General features: G+C 50.8%; 1 protein-coding gene across 3 annotated transcripts; it reads left to right on the forward strand.

The window, feature by feature from the left end:
* The first annotated feature begins 548 nt into the window (after nucleotides 1-548).
* On the forward strand, nucleotides 549-12830 carry LOC100502415 (uncharacterized). Of its 3 annotated transcripts, none has more exons than XR_004851268.1 (14): nucleotides 549-1608; nucleotides 1752-1911; nucleotides 2098-2146; nucleotides 2419-2532; nucleotides 2659-3165; nucleotides 4105-4518; nucleotides 9674-9769; nucleotides 10826-10941; nucleotides 11035-11186; nucleotides 11294-11453; nucleotides 11557-11742; nucleotides 11871-11999; nucleotides 12093-12171; nucleotides 12251-12789. XR_004851268.1 is itself a non-coding variant. In NM_001365550.1 (14 exons), the coding sequence occupies exons 1-14, from the start codon at nucleotides 900-902 to the stop codon at nucleotides 12358-12360; spliced, it is 3000 nt and encodes a 999-aa protein (NP_001352479.1). In that variant the 5' UTR covers nucleotides 573-899; the 3' UTR covers nucleotides 12361-12830. The 3 variants fall into 3 exon arrangements, 2 of the variants coding, with proteins under 2 accessions (XP_008651821.1, NP_001352479.1); NM_001365550.1 differs by having other exon boundaries at nucleotides 573-1608; nucleotides 11035-11205; nucleotides 12251-12830; XM_008653599.4 differs by lacking the exon at nucleotides 4105-4518 and having other exon boundaries at nucleotides 556-1608; nucleotides 11035-11205.
* Nucleotides 12831-16152: the final 3322 nt, after the last annotated feature.

Below are 16152 nucleotides of genomic sequence, written 5' to 3' on the forward strand. Positions count from 1 at the left end.
GGTATTGAAATATTTTGTTTATGATATAGCATTAAAAAAATTAGTATTGTAAAACTGTGGTATTAAAAAACTTTGCTTCTAAACAGATGCTACATGATATCAGTTTATTTAATGACTATAAAACTATTACGAAACTTTGTAACCTTATTGAGGCTGACCTTAGCAAATCTGTATCTACTCGCACCATAATCCGCCAATCCGAAACGACCCTTCCTTTGCGTGTTTGAAGCTCACCACTCACACCATAAACAGTGGACCATGCTGGATTTTGGTCTGATTTTGCCAACAAGGAACGCGCCGCGCCGCACTGACCACCGCATCTCGCTCGTTTGGAAGCGTCTGTCTGAGGTTCTCCAAATCCACATCAGACCAGCCCACCGACCGCGTCTCCCACGTCCGAACCGAGCACCGCATCGCAAACTCGTGGCGCATGGAGCTTCGTTTTGGGGTGTGCCGCACCCACCCACCCACCCAGCCCAGCCCAGTCACAGCCTTGCCTCCAAAAAGCGCTGCTCGCTTCGGCACTCGTTGATAAAGCGGCTAGCCGAGCGCCGTGGCAGAACCGCGGAACGCAATAGCCAATAGGTAGCGGAGCACCGCACCGCGAAGCAAACGAGAGGGGAAAAAAAAGCACGAGGAGGCCGCGCCCGCGAAGGAATCACTTGCCCGGGCGTGGGCCGCCCACCGGCCACCGCCCAGCCGCTGCCGCAGTGCCGCCCGCCTGCCTGCCTGCCTGGTGCGGTGGTGCCTGCCCACGGGAACGGGATAGCTGGCTGACGGACGCATTGCGGAGCGGACTGGGAGACTACGGGTAAGATAATAAAAGGGCCAGGCGTGGCGGGGCGCAACCACCGCTGTGCCTCGGAGAGGAGGACAGCTCTCGCGCCGCGGCTGCCGCCATGTGGACGCCGTCGCGCGGGAGCAACGCCCGGCGCAGCGGCCACCGCCGCATCGCGGACTACCTGGCGGACGACCAGACCACCACCACAGCCACCGACGCCTCCGACAACGAGTCCTACACTACCGCCTATGGGGAGGAGTTCTTCGCCGCCGCCGCCGCCGGGAGCGGCGGCGCCGGCGGCATGCTGCCGGCATTCCTGGCGGACCAGGGGGACCTGGTGGAGGTCATGCTGGAGCTGGACGAGGAGTCCATGGTGGTGCGCAGCGTCACGCCCACCAGCGCGGCGCTCTACGGCGCCGCCTCCCTCCCGGCGCCGCCGTCCGCGGGGGTCCTCGGGGTGTCGCCGTCGCCGCGCCGCGCGCCTTCGGAGGGCGGCGGCCGCCTGAGCCGGTGCTCGTCGACGTCGTCGCGGATACGGAAGAAGTTCGCGTGGCTCCGGTCGCCGTCGCCCTCCCCGTCCCCGTACCGCCCCACGCCCGCCGAGCTTCAGCGGGAGGCCGCCATGGCGGCGCGCGAGCGGCGGCGGGAGCAGGCGCAGCTCAACCGGTCCCGCGCCGGCGCCAGGCGCGCGCTCAAGGGCCTCCGCTTCATCAGCCGCACCACGGGCTCCGTCGAGGCCGCCGAGCTCTGGCGCCGCGTCGAGGAGCGCTTCAACGACCTCGCCCGCGAAGGGCTGCTCTCCCGCGACGACTTCGGCGAATGCATCGGTACGGCCACACTCGACGCCGCTGCTGCTTCTTGCCTGCAGTTCACATTGTTATCCTCCGCACACGCGAGGAAACAGCTCGATCCTACTGTAATTGCGACGTCCTTATCCGCGATCTTATGGCGCTCCACGCCCAAACTGCAGGAATGGTGGACTCCAAGGAGTTCGCGGTGGGCATCTTCGACGCGCTGGCGCGGCGGCGGCGGCAGAACCTGGAGCGGATCACCAAGGAGGAGCTCTACGACTTCTGGCTCCAGATCTCCGATCAGAGCTTCGACGCGCGGCTCCAGATCTTCTTCGACATGTACTGAGCTAAATTTCACGCGCCCCCATTTCTCTTCCTTTCCCCGGGTCCCAAGTAAAGTAACGTCACAAATCGATCCGTCCCAATTCCCGGTGCGTGCGCACCTGCACTACGCTTTGCGCCCCCGCAGATTCTTGACAGTAAGCTTTCTTCTCCTTCTGGTGCCGTTCTCGGTCCCAAATTCAGGGTGGACACCAACGTGGACGGGAGGATAACGAGGGAGGAAGTACAGGAGGTGACTTTTCTAATGCTCTTCACTCCTCTCTGCATCTCTGTGTTTAGTTCAAACTGCCAGCCCCAAAAGAAAGTAGAGCACCATTAGAACCTTCTTGTGGGCACCCTGCTCTGATTACCAAACCGCTGCTTCCAGTACCAGTGCAGTGTACCATACATACTGATCTTGTTTAATTAATTAAACCTACTTACTATTTACTGCGGTAAACTATCCACGTGCTCCGCCGCTAATCCAGCGAGATGTTTGGCTTGGTCTCCCTCCTGCCACCGCAGCTGATCGTGCTCAGCGCGTCGGCCAACAAGCTGGCAAAGCTCAAGGAGCAGGCGGAGGAGTACGCGTCGCTCATCATGGAGGAGCTCGACCCGGAGAAGCTTGGCTACATTGAGGTACGTACGCGCGCGGGCCGTATGCCCTACGGGCTACTGTCTTTTTGACCAGGGGAAATTTGGGGGGGTACGTACGCGTGCTGCCGCCGGACTGACACGTGTGCTGCCTCTTCCCTGTCTTGCCAGCTGTGGCAGCTCGAAGCGCTGCTGCTCCAGCGCGACACCTACATGAACTACAGCCGCCCGCTGAGCACGGCCAGCGGGGCCCAGTGGAGCCAGAACCTCGGCGTCGGCGGCGCGCTGACGATAACAGGGGGAGGAGGAGACGGCGGCTGCGGCGTGGACGGCGACCACCCGGGGCCTCCGCGCGAGCGTCGCCGGAGCTGGGGCGTGCGGAAGGCGGCGGCGCGGGTGCGCGTGGCGGCGGAGGAGAACTGGCGCCGCGCCTGGGTGCTGGCGTTGTGGTTCGCGGCCATGGCGGCGCTGTTCGTGTGGAAGTTCGTCCAGTACCGGCGCATGGCGGCGTTCCAGGTGATGGGGTACTGCCTCCCCACGGCCAAGGGCGCCGCGGAGACGCTCAAGCTCAACATGGCGCTCGTGCTGCTCCCCGTCTGCCGCAACACGCTCACGTGGCTCCGCTCCTCCTGGGCCCGCTTCTTCGTCCCCTTCGACGACAACATCACCTTCCACAAGGTAAATTACGAGCGGACTCTACTACTGTACTGTGTACTCCATGATGTCCGTGCAAGCTCCCCACCGCCAGCCGCTTCCGCAAATATCGTCGCGTCCGACGTGGCGAGCCACCTACCCACGGTAGATTCGTCGCCCATGATGGTAAGTAACATCCAAGCGGTCGACGACGACTCACGGGTAGTCACTTGCGGTAAATATTCCGGCGGCCGATGGGTCGGTGGTTAGTTCGGCCGTCGCCGTCGGAGACGAGGCGCGGAGGCCGTGTCGTACGCGGCGGGAACGTGGCGTCCAATGATTGGCCGCCCACGTAGGGGGGGTCCCGGATCCCGTGTGGAAGGGCCGCTGCCGGCCGAAGGCTGCTCCGGACCCATGTGGTAGCTTGAGACTTTGGGCTTACTATACACCCATACTACTACTACATGTGCAGCGTACTCATCTACGGTGGGTTCCCCAGATACGCAGGCGGTAGGCCAAGTCTCCATCACATGTTCCGTACTGCACTGCGGGCAGCGGCGCGGACACGCGGTCTAATGATTCTGTCCCGGCGGTAAGTGGGGCCGTACGGCACAGAAGATCCCTTGCCCACGGTTGGGACAAGTGCGTGTGCGTGCTGCCAAAGCCCAGCGCAGTAGTAAGGGTCCAGTCAAAAGTCAGAGCCGCTTCCCGGTCGGTGAAAGTTGGCACGGACCGAGAATTGTCTCTGCAGGCGGGCCACAAGTGTCCCAGTCGCTGCTGGGTCCCCAGCAGCGGTGCCGGGTTGTTCTCTGGAAAGTAACCGTGGAGGGCACTGTCAGTCACGGTAACGACTCGTCGTGACCGAAGCAAAGACAATGACGTGCGTTTGCGTCCACTTTCACTGCCGTAATTGCAGCAGCTGTGAAAATTTTCCAAGAAACTTGATCAACTAAATATGCTTTTATTTCATTTCCTCTGATTCAGATGATCGCGACGGCGATCGTGGTGGGGATCACGCTGCACGCGGGGAACCACCTGGCGTGCGACTTCCCGCGGGTGATCGCGGCGAGCCCGGAGGAGTACGCGCTCGTCGCGGGCGCGTTCGGCGCGGACAAGCCGACGTACGCGGGGCTCCTGTCGGGCACGGAGGGCGTGACGGGCGTGGCCATGGTGGTGCTGATGACCGTCTCCTTCACGCTGGCCACGCACCCGTTCCGCAAGGGGGAGCCCAAGGGCGCGGGCGCGGCCGCCGGCACGTCGCGGCTCCCGGCGCCACTGAACCGGCTCACCGGCTTCAACGCCTTCTGGTACTCGCACCACCTCCTCGGCATCGTGTACGCGCTCCTGCTCGCGCACGGCTACTTCCTCTTCCTCGTCCGGAGGTGGTACGAGAAGACGGTACGTACGTGCATCCCCCGATCGATCCCTTTCCCCATCTGTGTGTGATGTGGATTGCGATTTGGTTTCGGCGCGTTTTTTTTCCCCGTCCGTTCCGTGGCACGCACTTGATCGATTTCATTGCTTGGGCGAGGTTAGTTGGGCGTTGCTGGTTGCGACACGTCGCGTAGCTTTTTTTTTGGGAGGGTGACGATTTTCTGTTTTGGCCCGTCGCGCGAGGGCAAAGGTGATGGTAACCCGCGTCGCTTTTTACTTTGGACACGCCGTTGTCGCGTCCGGTGCTCCCCGCCACTGCTTGCCTTAGCTCCTCCTTCCAGGAACGATGCCACTCGAGATTGTGCTATATTTGGTCATGCAGTCTGAACAGCTTCGGAGAATTACTGTTGCCATGACGATGCCACTCGAGATTGTAGCAGCGCGCCAGCGTGCGTGAAGGCCGGAGTGCCGTGGGACGTGGGGTACAGCCGGTACAGGGAGTGATGGTGGTGTCGGTGCCGCCGGAGTCAAACCGGCCGGAGCATGCTTGGCTGTTTCCAGCCGGAGACCTGCTCGGAGCCGCCGCCCCGCCCCGGTCGAGATCGTCAAGGGAAGCGACGCGTCCGTGTCGGGTCGGGTCCGTCCGGCTAGGCTCTTAAAAACACGGCAGGCTAAGAGGTAGGCAGGTAGGCAGGCAGGGTAGACCGGCCGGGATAGAGACGAATACGGTAGCGGTGGCGGCAGCGGTCGTCGCTGCGAGCTGTCACGGCCTTGCGCGGCACGCGGGCAGGTGGTGATATGCTCCACAGCTCAGTGCCGGGTGCCACGGCGCGGTGCTGACTGCTGACGTGTGGAGTGGTGGCCGGCAGTCGCCGTGGTCCTCGTCGTCGTCAGTCTCGGGATCGGCTGATCCATGAACGGGCACGGACGCATCGAAACAACTGCGCTGCGGAACTCGGGGCCCCGCCCCGCCCATCCTGTCAGCTCTGCCCAGCCGGAACGTGGGCGTGGGGGGCTCTTAAAAATCATGGTGTCGTCTTTTAAGGCCAGGCCAATTACATCATTTTCGGCAGAGGACTAGGGCCAAATTATATATGAGCTTCTGTTCCCTTCCCTTTCGGATGTGTACAGTTGTATCCCTACGCGTTTGAGTGTTTATGATGGCCCCTGCCCTTGTTGGTGGATCTGGCTAGTGTGTGCTGTTGATGGGGGCCACTTTACAGGGCACTTTCGTTTGGATCTTTGCGCTGAAATAGGTGGTGAGGATTGCGCGCCGAGGCTAATCATCGACGTAGATGGACCTTATTTAGTGCTGTCCATGGCCACGTACGAATGGCCCCCCTCCCTGCGCTTTACAGGAAGGAAGCACTGTTTTAGCAGTACGCGAAATTAAACCCTCCATCTCCTCCTACTAGTACACAAATCCAATCCATCATCCGTCGCTGGATCATGGTTTTTGAACGCGTTCTTCCGTTCCCATCCTATAAAACCTAGCAGCCTTATTACCCCCACTCTGTTTTGTTTTTTATTTTGTTTTTTTTGCCACGAGGGTCGGTTACCTGCACTCATATCGCTTTAGCTTCACCACACACACACCCCGCACGACACCCCCGAATCTGCAAGCGACGGGCGTCGTCGCATGCCTTCGCCTTTAAGCTTCCTTCCAGTGATGGGGTATGCGCAGCGCAGGGAAGCTTCTCCCTTTGTGCTGCTACGTCGTTTCTCGGTGGTGGCAGGCAGTATACCGGCCGGCGCATCTCTCCCTCTCTCTCTCTGTCTCTCTATTTCGTCCCACATTTAATTCGCGGCGTGGAGTAGAAGTAGACACGACGTTGTCAATCGATCAGCGGCGCAGCAAGCGACCAGCTCGTTTTGACCCAGACCACATGGCCACCGCCCACCGGCGTATAGTATAATGCACGGCCGCGCCACCTACTGCGTACTGCCCCCGGCAGCAGGCGACGCGACGACCCGACTCGCACTCACAGTTTTGTTGTATTCATGTGGGTTCGTGGCCACTAAATTTGGCATGGCCGTGACTTGGTGCCCGTTCCCGTCTCACCAAACCTCCCGCACTTAACAAACGCTAGTAGGAGTACTGATTAGTGGAAACGCCTTGGGTCCCTTACCACATGTAGGCAGTGCGGAGGCCGCAGCACAACGCTGTCCAACGATTTGCGGTGTTATCTGGGGACGCGCTGAGTTGTAAAGGGGGGCAAAGGGACCATGGCATAGGGGCGCGGGGTGTGGTGCCGACGGCATCTCATTCTTCTCGTCTTGGGATCGAATCCGATTAAAGAGCCTGTCTATACTCTAGTCTTATCTTGCTAGTGATGAAAGGCAAAAGAGAAACAACTCCAGACGGAAAGAAAGAAAGAAATGCGTACTACTCGCGCCTAGACGGAAAGTAAGAAAGAAGAGCCTGTGTGGCATTGTACTAGGCGCCACACTCGCCCCTAGAAACTTGACGGCCGCGTCGTGTGAGTGTGTGCCCGTGCGTGGGACTTGTGACTTCTCGTGCAATTCGGATTCGTGCGTGGCGCGGGCCTCACGCGCTGCTCGCCGGTTACCTTTTTTTTTTCTCCTTGGCGTGGTGCTGCAGTGGGAGCCTTGTGGCGGCGGGCGAGAGGTACCGGTCAGGGACCACCGTTGCGTTCAGGGGGGAATGCAGTGCAGAGGGGGAGGAGGGGGGGGGGGGGGGGGGGGGGGGGGGGGGCTCCTCTGATGCTTCTCGCAATTGCTTTTCCATAGGCGGCATTGGTTAATAGCTCAGAGGCGTTGGGTTCTGTTTGTTCTGGGTCGCGGGTGCGGTAGGTTCGGCCGGCCGACGGTGATGTCGATGTCAGGCAGATATGTAGTGCTGTACTGAGTCATCCGGAAAGAATGCCTTTTGGGACCTTGTTTATTAGTAATAAAAATATGTCATTTTGCTTGATCAATCCCCCGTTGACCCCCCCCCCCCCCCCCCTTCTCACCAAATCAACACTTATTCTGAATTCATGTCTCAAGGATGGCAGCGACCGCGGTTTCTACACTATTTATTTGATTGGATTGGATATATGCCATTTGCGATTGCACAACCTCGGAGGCTCAGGTGTCAAAAGGTACGCTCCAGGGTCCAGGACAATGCCCGGGTGTTGGTGCCGGTCTGGGCGCCAATCACTGTGATGAGTACCGGCGGCGGTGCTCTCTGCGGAGAAGCGGACGGTCCGTGACCTGGTGTAGAGGCTAGAGTTTCTGTCTGACGAGCCGGATGGTCCGCGCCTGGTGGCCAGATGGCCCGCACGTGCATAGAGGCGACGGAATTCGCCGAACAACACCTGGATCTCGCTCCTGGGAGGGACCCCGTCGGCGAGAAGAGATCCTAGGGTTTGTCTTGAGATCGGTAGGTCACCCAAGACGCATCTAAACAACGTAGAGCCGGAGAGAGGTGAAGATTAGAGAGGGAATTCTATACTACTGTCTATTCCTTTGATTGATGATTCGATTGTTAGTTCTTCAATCGTCTGTACCCCTTCAAATATATGAGGGAAAAGGTCTAGACTCATTTATAGGCGTCCTCCAACAGCTCCCGCGAGATTAGAGGGATAAACACGTGAGGAGATAGAAGTTTAATTGCCTGATCTAATCTAATCACAGACCGTCCGCACCTATAGCCGGACTCAGGGGCGGAGCCAGGATTGTGATATAAGGGGGGCCGGCCAATTCATCAATACTATATGATAAAAATATTGTATAATATTATCAGGTGACAACTTTAGTTGAAATTTGTAGATTTTATTATCCACAAGATCTAATATAGTATGTATATAAGTTGTTGCCGCTCATTCTGCTGCTTCGCGTGAACACCTTCTTTGTACTTTGATTGTGGGGCTATGGTAGAGGCAAGTCAAGTGGTCAGTGGCAATCGGCAGCTGCCTAGCCAGACAATACGATAAAGTATAAAGGGTGAGGTTCAGATATCAACGTCTGCAGGTGAATTAGTTTTGACGTTTAATGCATTGATTGGTCATTTAACGAATATTTTGTCATTTTTTTCCTTTAGACTTTAATTGACATACTACACTAGAGTTATGGATCATGTATTACTAACACTATATTAAATCTTTGATTAATTGCACTACATAAAATTTAGAGTATATATATATTTACACACAAAATTTGAACTCTATATATATATATATATATATATATTCTATTGTATGTGTCACAGCCTTGGGAGGGGCCATGGCCCCTGCCGGCCCCCCTTGGCTCCGCCCCTGGCCGGACTGTCCGTAGGGCGGACCGTCCGGCCATGCCCAGTGCCACAAATGGTGCTCTATACCGGGTAGTTTAGAGCTATTTTGAACTACAACTCTTGAATATATTTATTATTGAGCTACCATGGTTTCAGCGCTGCTGTGAGGATTTACGGTGTGGCAGGACTTTCCCGACCACAAAGTTTGTTTCCAGTGGCGTGCCGGGCCGGCCCATGGCCCGACGGGCCTATAACAATATATGGTGTTTAAATGATAAAAAAATCCTAAAAATATGCATATTTGAGGGTTTAAACCATATTTATTAGCTCTAAACATTTATTTACACCCATATAACCAACAAAAACACATGTTTCTTGTGTTTTATACTCTACTCTATATTCAAGTATAATATATGTGCCGTGCCGGGTTTCGGGCCGCCCGACAAGTCCGACCCGTTTGGACATGTATAAGTTGTTGCCTTTTTCGCCGGTGTTGCTTTATTTTGGTGGTGGTCTTGTTATCATCTTCGTGAGTGTTGAGGTTTTCTTTTTTGTTTTATTTTCTATTGTATTTGGTTCTTTATCTATCAAAATATGCCTGGCATGCTTTTAATTTTTTTAAAAAGAAGTGCATGGGGATAACGATTCAAGTATTCAACACACTGTGTCGTATCATTAGGAAGCACGGGAATCTGACAGCTGCCAAGCTGAGTGGTTCCCCTTGCTATTTTAGTTCGTGTTGTTTATCTCAACCTCTTTGGAACAACGCCATGTGGGAATTTCTCCTCACAGGCATTCTCATGTAGAAACAGCGGTGCTGTCTGTCTGCCATGACTTCTGCACGCCCTCTGATCATTTCAGCCGCTCCCTGTTCACGAGCTGGTGTTGAGTTTAAGCACATGTTTTTTTAATACGCTAATACTGATCTCATGGCGGTTTCAGACATGGATGTACATTTCGGTCCCGCTGCTGCTCTACGTCGGTGAAAGGATGCTTAGAGCCTTGAGGTCAAATGCTTATACCGTGAAAATTCTCAAGGTGAGTACTGGAGTTTAACTGCAATGGCAAATTCATTCAGCTTACAAGCGTCGATCTTTTTTTTACTCTGTACCCCTGGTACTTCTAGTTGTTTATCTCCACATGTTGATTGCTTAGTGTTTAAGACTAGAACAGTTCCTTCATAACTTGCACAACTAGCCCTCAAAGAACAAAAGGCGAACAACTTGAGCAGATTCAGTAATTAGTGACCCATTACAGGATCAGATTCCATGTAGTTTGGTACACAAATTTAGCTTCAATGCACATTTTTCCTTTTTAAAAAAGGGATGTGTATGTGGAGTGGACATCAGCAATGAAGAATTTTGTTGCCTAGTCATGGTGCCACCACTAGGACATCCACAAAAGAATATAGGCCCAGCTCGAACATATCTGTCCTTCAGAAATTGCCTGTCGCTCTCTAATGATTTCCATGCGACCATGCCTCGAAGGTCCACGCTTTTGGTTTATTGTTTGCTACTTTATTCTTTCCTGGGTGCCCTTCTGCCAACCAAATCACACATCAAACACATACGTGTAATCACTTTTTTTAACATCTAAGGGATTTTCCTCAGGTTAAGGTTGTCTCTAGAAAATCGTGCATATGGTCGTGTAAAATATTATTTTGCACTGTAGATTACGTTTTTCATATAATAAAGTTTGAAATAGAGATAAGATGAGAAATATGATAGGTAAGCTGCTGGAGACAGCCTAAGGCTATCCCACAAGCCTCACTATCCCATCTTCTATTTCAAACTTTACTATAGTGCCAAACATTTTTTTGTATGGCCATATACATCCTCTGTTGAGCACGGACTAAGCAGTTTGATAGGCGTGTTTCTGTTTTTTTTCACCATACAATTGCACCTGAACAGAATAATCGTCTAAGTATTAGGTGCTACAGTAACCATAACGAACGGTCAAAACGAGAAAACAGGATGTGCATACAGAAATTGTACATTTAACATGATGTTTTTTGTTTTGACGAAATGATAGAACCTTTTTGCCAAAATTAAATCAATGGATGGATATTTTCTTACGTAAATTTCATTACTGCAGGTGTGTCTTCTACCTGGAAATGTGTTGACCATAACGATGTCAAAGCCCTATGGATTTCGTTACAGAAGTGGACAGTACATATTTCTTCAATGTCCAATAATTTCTCCATTTGAATGGTCTGTATGAGACTCTCGATTTGCATCTCCTCAATCTGCTCTATAGTTTTCTGGCCAATTTAGTATTCACCTGCTGCGGCTCTGTGTTTGCAGGCATCCTTTCTCCATCACTTCAGCACCTGGAGATGACTACCTCAGTGTCCACATCCGGACAAACGGTGACTGGACACAGGAGCTCAAGCGCATATTTGTGGAGAACTACTTCTCGCCGCATCTCAACAGAAGAGCTTCGTTTAGCGAGCTAGGTGCGGCAGAACCAAGAAGGTCCATCAATCTCTTTTCCCCCATGGCTGCTGCTTTACATACCTAAACAGAACCGAAACTGAAAACGTGTTTGTTTCCTATTCCACAGCTTGCCAAAATTACTCGTAGATGGTCCCTATGGTGCCCCTGCGCAGGATTTTAGAAACTACGACGTTCTACTTCTCGTCGGCCTCGGAATCGGGGCAACACCGTTCATAAGCATTCTACGGGATCTGCTTAATAACATTAAGATAGCTGACGAGCTGATGGTACTGCTTCATCTTGATTTGTTCTGATTCAAACCTTTTGCTGCGCAGATATTCCTATTCCCATTTGTAGCTTACATATTTATTTTGGGGGGATGATTATTAGGACTTGGCAATGGAGACCAGCAGGTCTGAAGACAGCGCCAACAGCTTTAGCGTCTCAACGGCGAGTAGCAACCGGAAGAGAGCATACAGAACAAGCCGTGCACATTTCTACTGGGTCACCCGAGAAGCCGGATCCTTTGAATGGTTCAAAGGGGTGATGAATGAGGTTGCAGAAATGGACAAGAAGGTAGAATCTTCTGTGCTGACATTGGAACTCGTTGCCATCCGTCTTATTGACGTCTTTCTGGTCGTTCCTTCAGTTTACAGTATTCCCACAGTATTTTCTGTGCTGACATTGGAGCTCGTTGAAACCAGGGTATCATAGAGCTGCACAATTACCTCACTAGCGTTTACGAGGAACGCGACGCACGGACAACTCTGCTGTCCATGGTCCAGGCTCTGAACCACGCCAAGCACGGCGTCGATATCGTATCGGGGACCAGGGTACGTCAGTTCTCTGAAACTAGCGGCACAAGATCCTGTTTCTGTTACTGCAAGTGTAGATTACAGCTGAGCATTTTATTGCGCACCCTGTAGGTGAGGACGCATTTCGCCAGACCCAACTGGAAGGAAGTCTTCACCAGGATCGCCTCCAAGCATCCGAATTCAACAGTTGGTAACAATCTGCTCGGCCATCTCTAGAACGTTTCCTCAAGATCCACGAGAATGTTTCTGATGCTACATCACGCGTGCAGGTGTGTTCTACTGCGGCGCACCGACGCTTGCCAAGGAGCTGAAGGCTCTGGCGCACGAGATGAGCCACAGGACGGGCACTCGCTTCCATTTCCACAAGGAGTACTTCTGAGTTTCGACGGATAGAATGGGCAGTCGATGCTCGTTCTAACGTGATCTGGTCTTTTCTGATCTGATCTCGATAGCGTTAGGTACCGGTAAAGAAGACAGAATTTTGCACAGATGCAAGACAAACCAAGCTGACCTCTCCTCCTGATCTGGAACTGTACATAGCATAAAAGAAGCACCACAGGGTTAGCTTAGTATACGTAGCACAATTCAAATAAATATATTGACAAAGAAAAGAGAGACAGAGAAAGGGCAGGATAGAGGCTGTTGTTGTTAACTCGAAGATATTGATGATAGGCATGGCGGTATACGTGTATACATTATAGTTAGGTGCTAGGTGGTAGTTATATATATACTGTATATGATATGGGTCGATGAATATACGAGGAGCCACATGCTGCTGCCATTCTCAAATGTGGACGTGCATTCTTCAGGCGTGTTCGTGACTGTTTGGCTGGTGGTTGCCCATGTGAGGGGTTGCTAAAAATGATTTCATGCCGTAGCCTGAAGCCCTGAAGGCAAGGCAAGTTGGAGGACGAGAGGATAGGGCTGAAAACGATAAAAAAAAGGCTCCACCACTTTCACGAAAACGATACGATATTGTCAGAAACGAAAATGGTATCGATAGATATATTGATAATAATGTCGATAACGAAAGTAGACCATCGAAAATGCATAAAATTACTAAAACAATTATTTTAAATCGATAAACATATCAAACTATAGAACATATTAGCCATATAAGTATATGACTTGATCTTATACTTGATCGATCTCATACAACAATATGTGCGAATCAATTAGAAAATAGATTTTAGTTTGAATAGCCGGACCACTTTAATAGATTTTGCGAGATGTGCTACTTTTGACCATCTCCGTAAATCCAGTTTAGGAGATGAATATTTTTTTAACCAACTTCGTAAATAAAATAATTGTCTTTAAAAATCTTTATAGAAGACGACCGTAATAGATAGATCTCTCAAAACTATATCAAAATCTTATAAATACAAGTGATAAGCATTAGCACACATATATATAGTCAGAAAGTCAACATAATTGATATCATCCTGTTCCTTCTAAGGCCCTCGTGCAAATTGTGAATATATGTATCGAGAGTAATAATAGGAAATAAACTATAAATAAGAGCCATAAAAGTTTTTGAACAACTTTAAAATACATATCATTACATAGATCTTGATTTTACGAAAACAATAAAATTTGTTCCATATTTTTCTAAGTTAAGATGAATTTATTATGAATTTACAAAGACTAGTTCAAATTTAATAATTTTCTGAAAAATTACTTTACCGACGGTAGAAAATAAAATACTCTGTAATTTTTGAAAACGGCTGGAAGAGACTCAAACCATTTCTATTTTCGTTTCCGTATTTTCAGTAATCTTTTCTGTTTTTGTTTAGCTCTAAATTTCGGTACAATTTCGAAAATGATTCCCGATAACCAAAAATTATCGTTCCGTTTTTCACCTATACCGGCCGAGCCTTCGATTCCAGGCCTTGTCTGGTGGGAAAAAAAAATCTTTACAAATTGGCTACAACATGATTCGGATTTGCGATAACGTGATCATGTGGTTTATTGGCTTCGGTTCTTTTTGTATATGTTTCGATCGTAGAAAATTATAGTAGTAGATAATTGGTAAGTAGATTATAGTAGTAGATAATTGGTAAGCTGTAAGCTGCAGGGTATTTAGGATGTCCTGCTCTATAAATTTCAGCTCTATGCATAAATCAGTTGCCAAACACTCTCAACTCCAATTAGTTCCGCTCCGAAAAGACGTGGAGTTTACCCTAACTCCACAAATTGAGTGGAGCATGTGCTCCATATTTCTACCGTCCTCATAGAGTTGGTATGAAATTATCCACCATACTACTCATTACACACCGATTCGCATACTACTCATTACACACCGATTCGTTCTGTTTTATTTTCCTCCGCACGTTTCTCGTTCAAGGCCAATTAACTCAAGCCATGTTTAGAGTTGGAGTTACAGGACTTATGTTTAGAGTTGGAGTTATCTTGTAAGTCAGTTCAAAAACTCTATAAACTCAATGATAGAGCTACTCCATGACGAAGTTGGTGGAGCAGCCTAACTGTAAATTATGGCAGCCCCAAACACCTCTCGTAAATTTAAAGCAGACCAGTGCTTCTTCTCTACGGTCAGCTAATTTTTTTCCCGTCTAGTGGCTACTACACTATCCAGTGGGCCACCCGGCGCCGGCCAACCCATGACCGATGGTTTCGCTTCGGTATATAGTCACATACGCTATATGGGCTTGGCAACTGAGCTAGTTGTCACGGTGGAAGCTCACGTGTAGGGATGAAAATGGAACGGGCAACGAATACGAGTACGAAAACGGAACATATTTTCTGATACAAATACAAGTATTTTTGTGTCGGGACGGATATAGATACTGTTAAGTAACCCTAGTTAGGGTTATGTGGGCAAATACCGGCTTTGCCCCTGAGGGGTCTCACATCTCTATATAAGGAACCTGTACACCCCATCATATGATAGAGAAGAGAAAGAGGCCAGAGGCCCAACCCTATACATTGTGTCTCGTGTGTTACTCTGTCGTGTTTATGGGAAGGGAGACGGGTCCTCTACAGCTTCTTGCGTCTCTACTGCTGACGGGAGGGAAGGGAGCGGATCTGGTGATCCGTGGTAACATAATTCTCAACACGTTATCAGCACGCTCTACCTCAACGTTGCTACGGGATCGGATCTGCATCAACTCCCCGTCACGCCGGCAGGTCTCTCGGTCTTGCCGAACTGTCCTACGCGACAGATTTCACTTCCGTTCTGCATCAAGAAATATGGTATACAATTTCTTGATTGAATCTGCAATTTACTTTTCAATCGAGAGAAGAATCGCAGAAGATTAGAAAAAAAAAGCTTCATGTACTAGCCGCAGGCATGTGTCCATCCATGGCACTGACGTGCAGTACCACCATCACGGCCACACGAATCCACATCGGAAGGAGGCCGAATTCTCTCTGCACTCGTTCGTATGGCTGCGGAGAACCCATGCCTTGTTGGCAATGCTCACGCCTACGCGCTGGGCTGGTGGCCCTACTAGCCGCACGCCGAGCAAGCCGTGTGTACCGTCCTGCTGACGATCTCCGCACGCGTCGTCCATACCGGTGTGTAGTCTGCTCTCTTTGGTGCAACGACACGTGCTCCAGTTGCCGGCGAGTCTTGCCGAGGGGGTCGACGGGATGAGGCCGATTTTTGCTCGATCTGAGCCGCTGAGACGTTGACCCGTACGGGTAGATATCCCTACTGCGTGATACGGTCGAGCCCCACCTACATGCGGCATTCAACGTTTCCTGGTGATGGCCGGGAATCTAGGCACAAAGAGGAGCGAGTCAAACGTTGTTTTTAATTATTTTTTCTCCTGTCATCCGACCGGTCGTTCGTAATGGTTCTGGTAGGATTTTCTCTCGTTGATCCATGGTTTGACCGCTTCCATTTATGAGCACGTGAATTCTTCCACGGAAAATTATAGATTAAATGTGCATGGACACTCGAGATTGTTTTAGACTGTAATTTCTATTTTAATTAATTATTTCCCGCAGTAAATAATTAGTAGAAAAATGCATGCTTGGATATGAGAAAATGTCTTTCATATACCTGATCTACTTATGCTTATGCATTAATTGTAGTATTGTTTTTCTGCTTTATTTCTCGTAATAAATAGTTAGCAGAAAATTATTAAAATGCATGTGAGAGCTATACTTCGTATATTCAAATCGCTCGAAATATTTGGGTTGCGTTGAG

This window comes from Zea mays, chromosome 7 (assembly GCF_902167145.1).
Source record: "Zea mays cultivar B73 chromosome 7, Zm-B73-REFERENCE-NAM-5.0, whole genome shotgun sequence".
In the NCBI taxonomy this organism is placed as follows: Eukaryota; Viridiplantae; Streptophyta; class Magnoliopsida; order Poales; family Poaceae; genus Zea; species Zea mays.

Bases quoted from the DNA above. Each gene is read 5' to 3' on its own strand.
- LOC100502415 (NM_001365550.1), top strand. From the start codon at position 900: ATGTGGACGCCGTCGCGCGGGAGCAACGCCCGGCGCAGCGGCCACCGC. The intron at 2,147-2,418 runs GTGACTTTTCTA...CTGCCACCGCAG, and splicing joins CGAGGGAGGAAGTACAGGAG to CTGATCGTGCTCAGCGCGTC. The intron at 12,000-12,092 runs GTACGTCAGTTC...CGCACCCTGTAG, and splicing joins ATATCGTATCGGGGACCAGG to GTGAGGACGCATTTCGCCAG.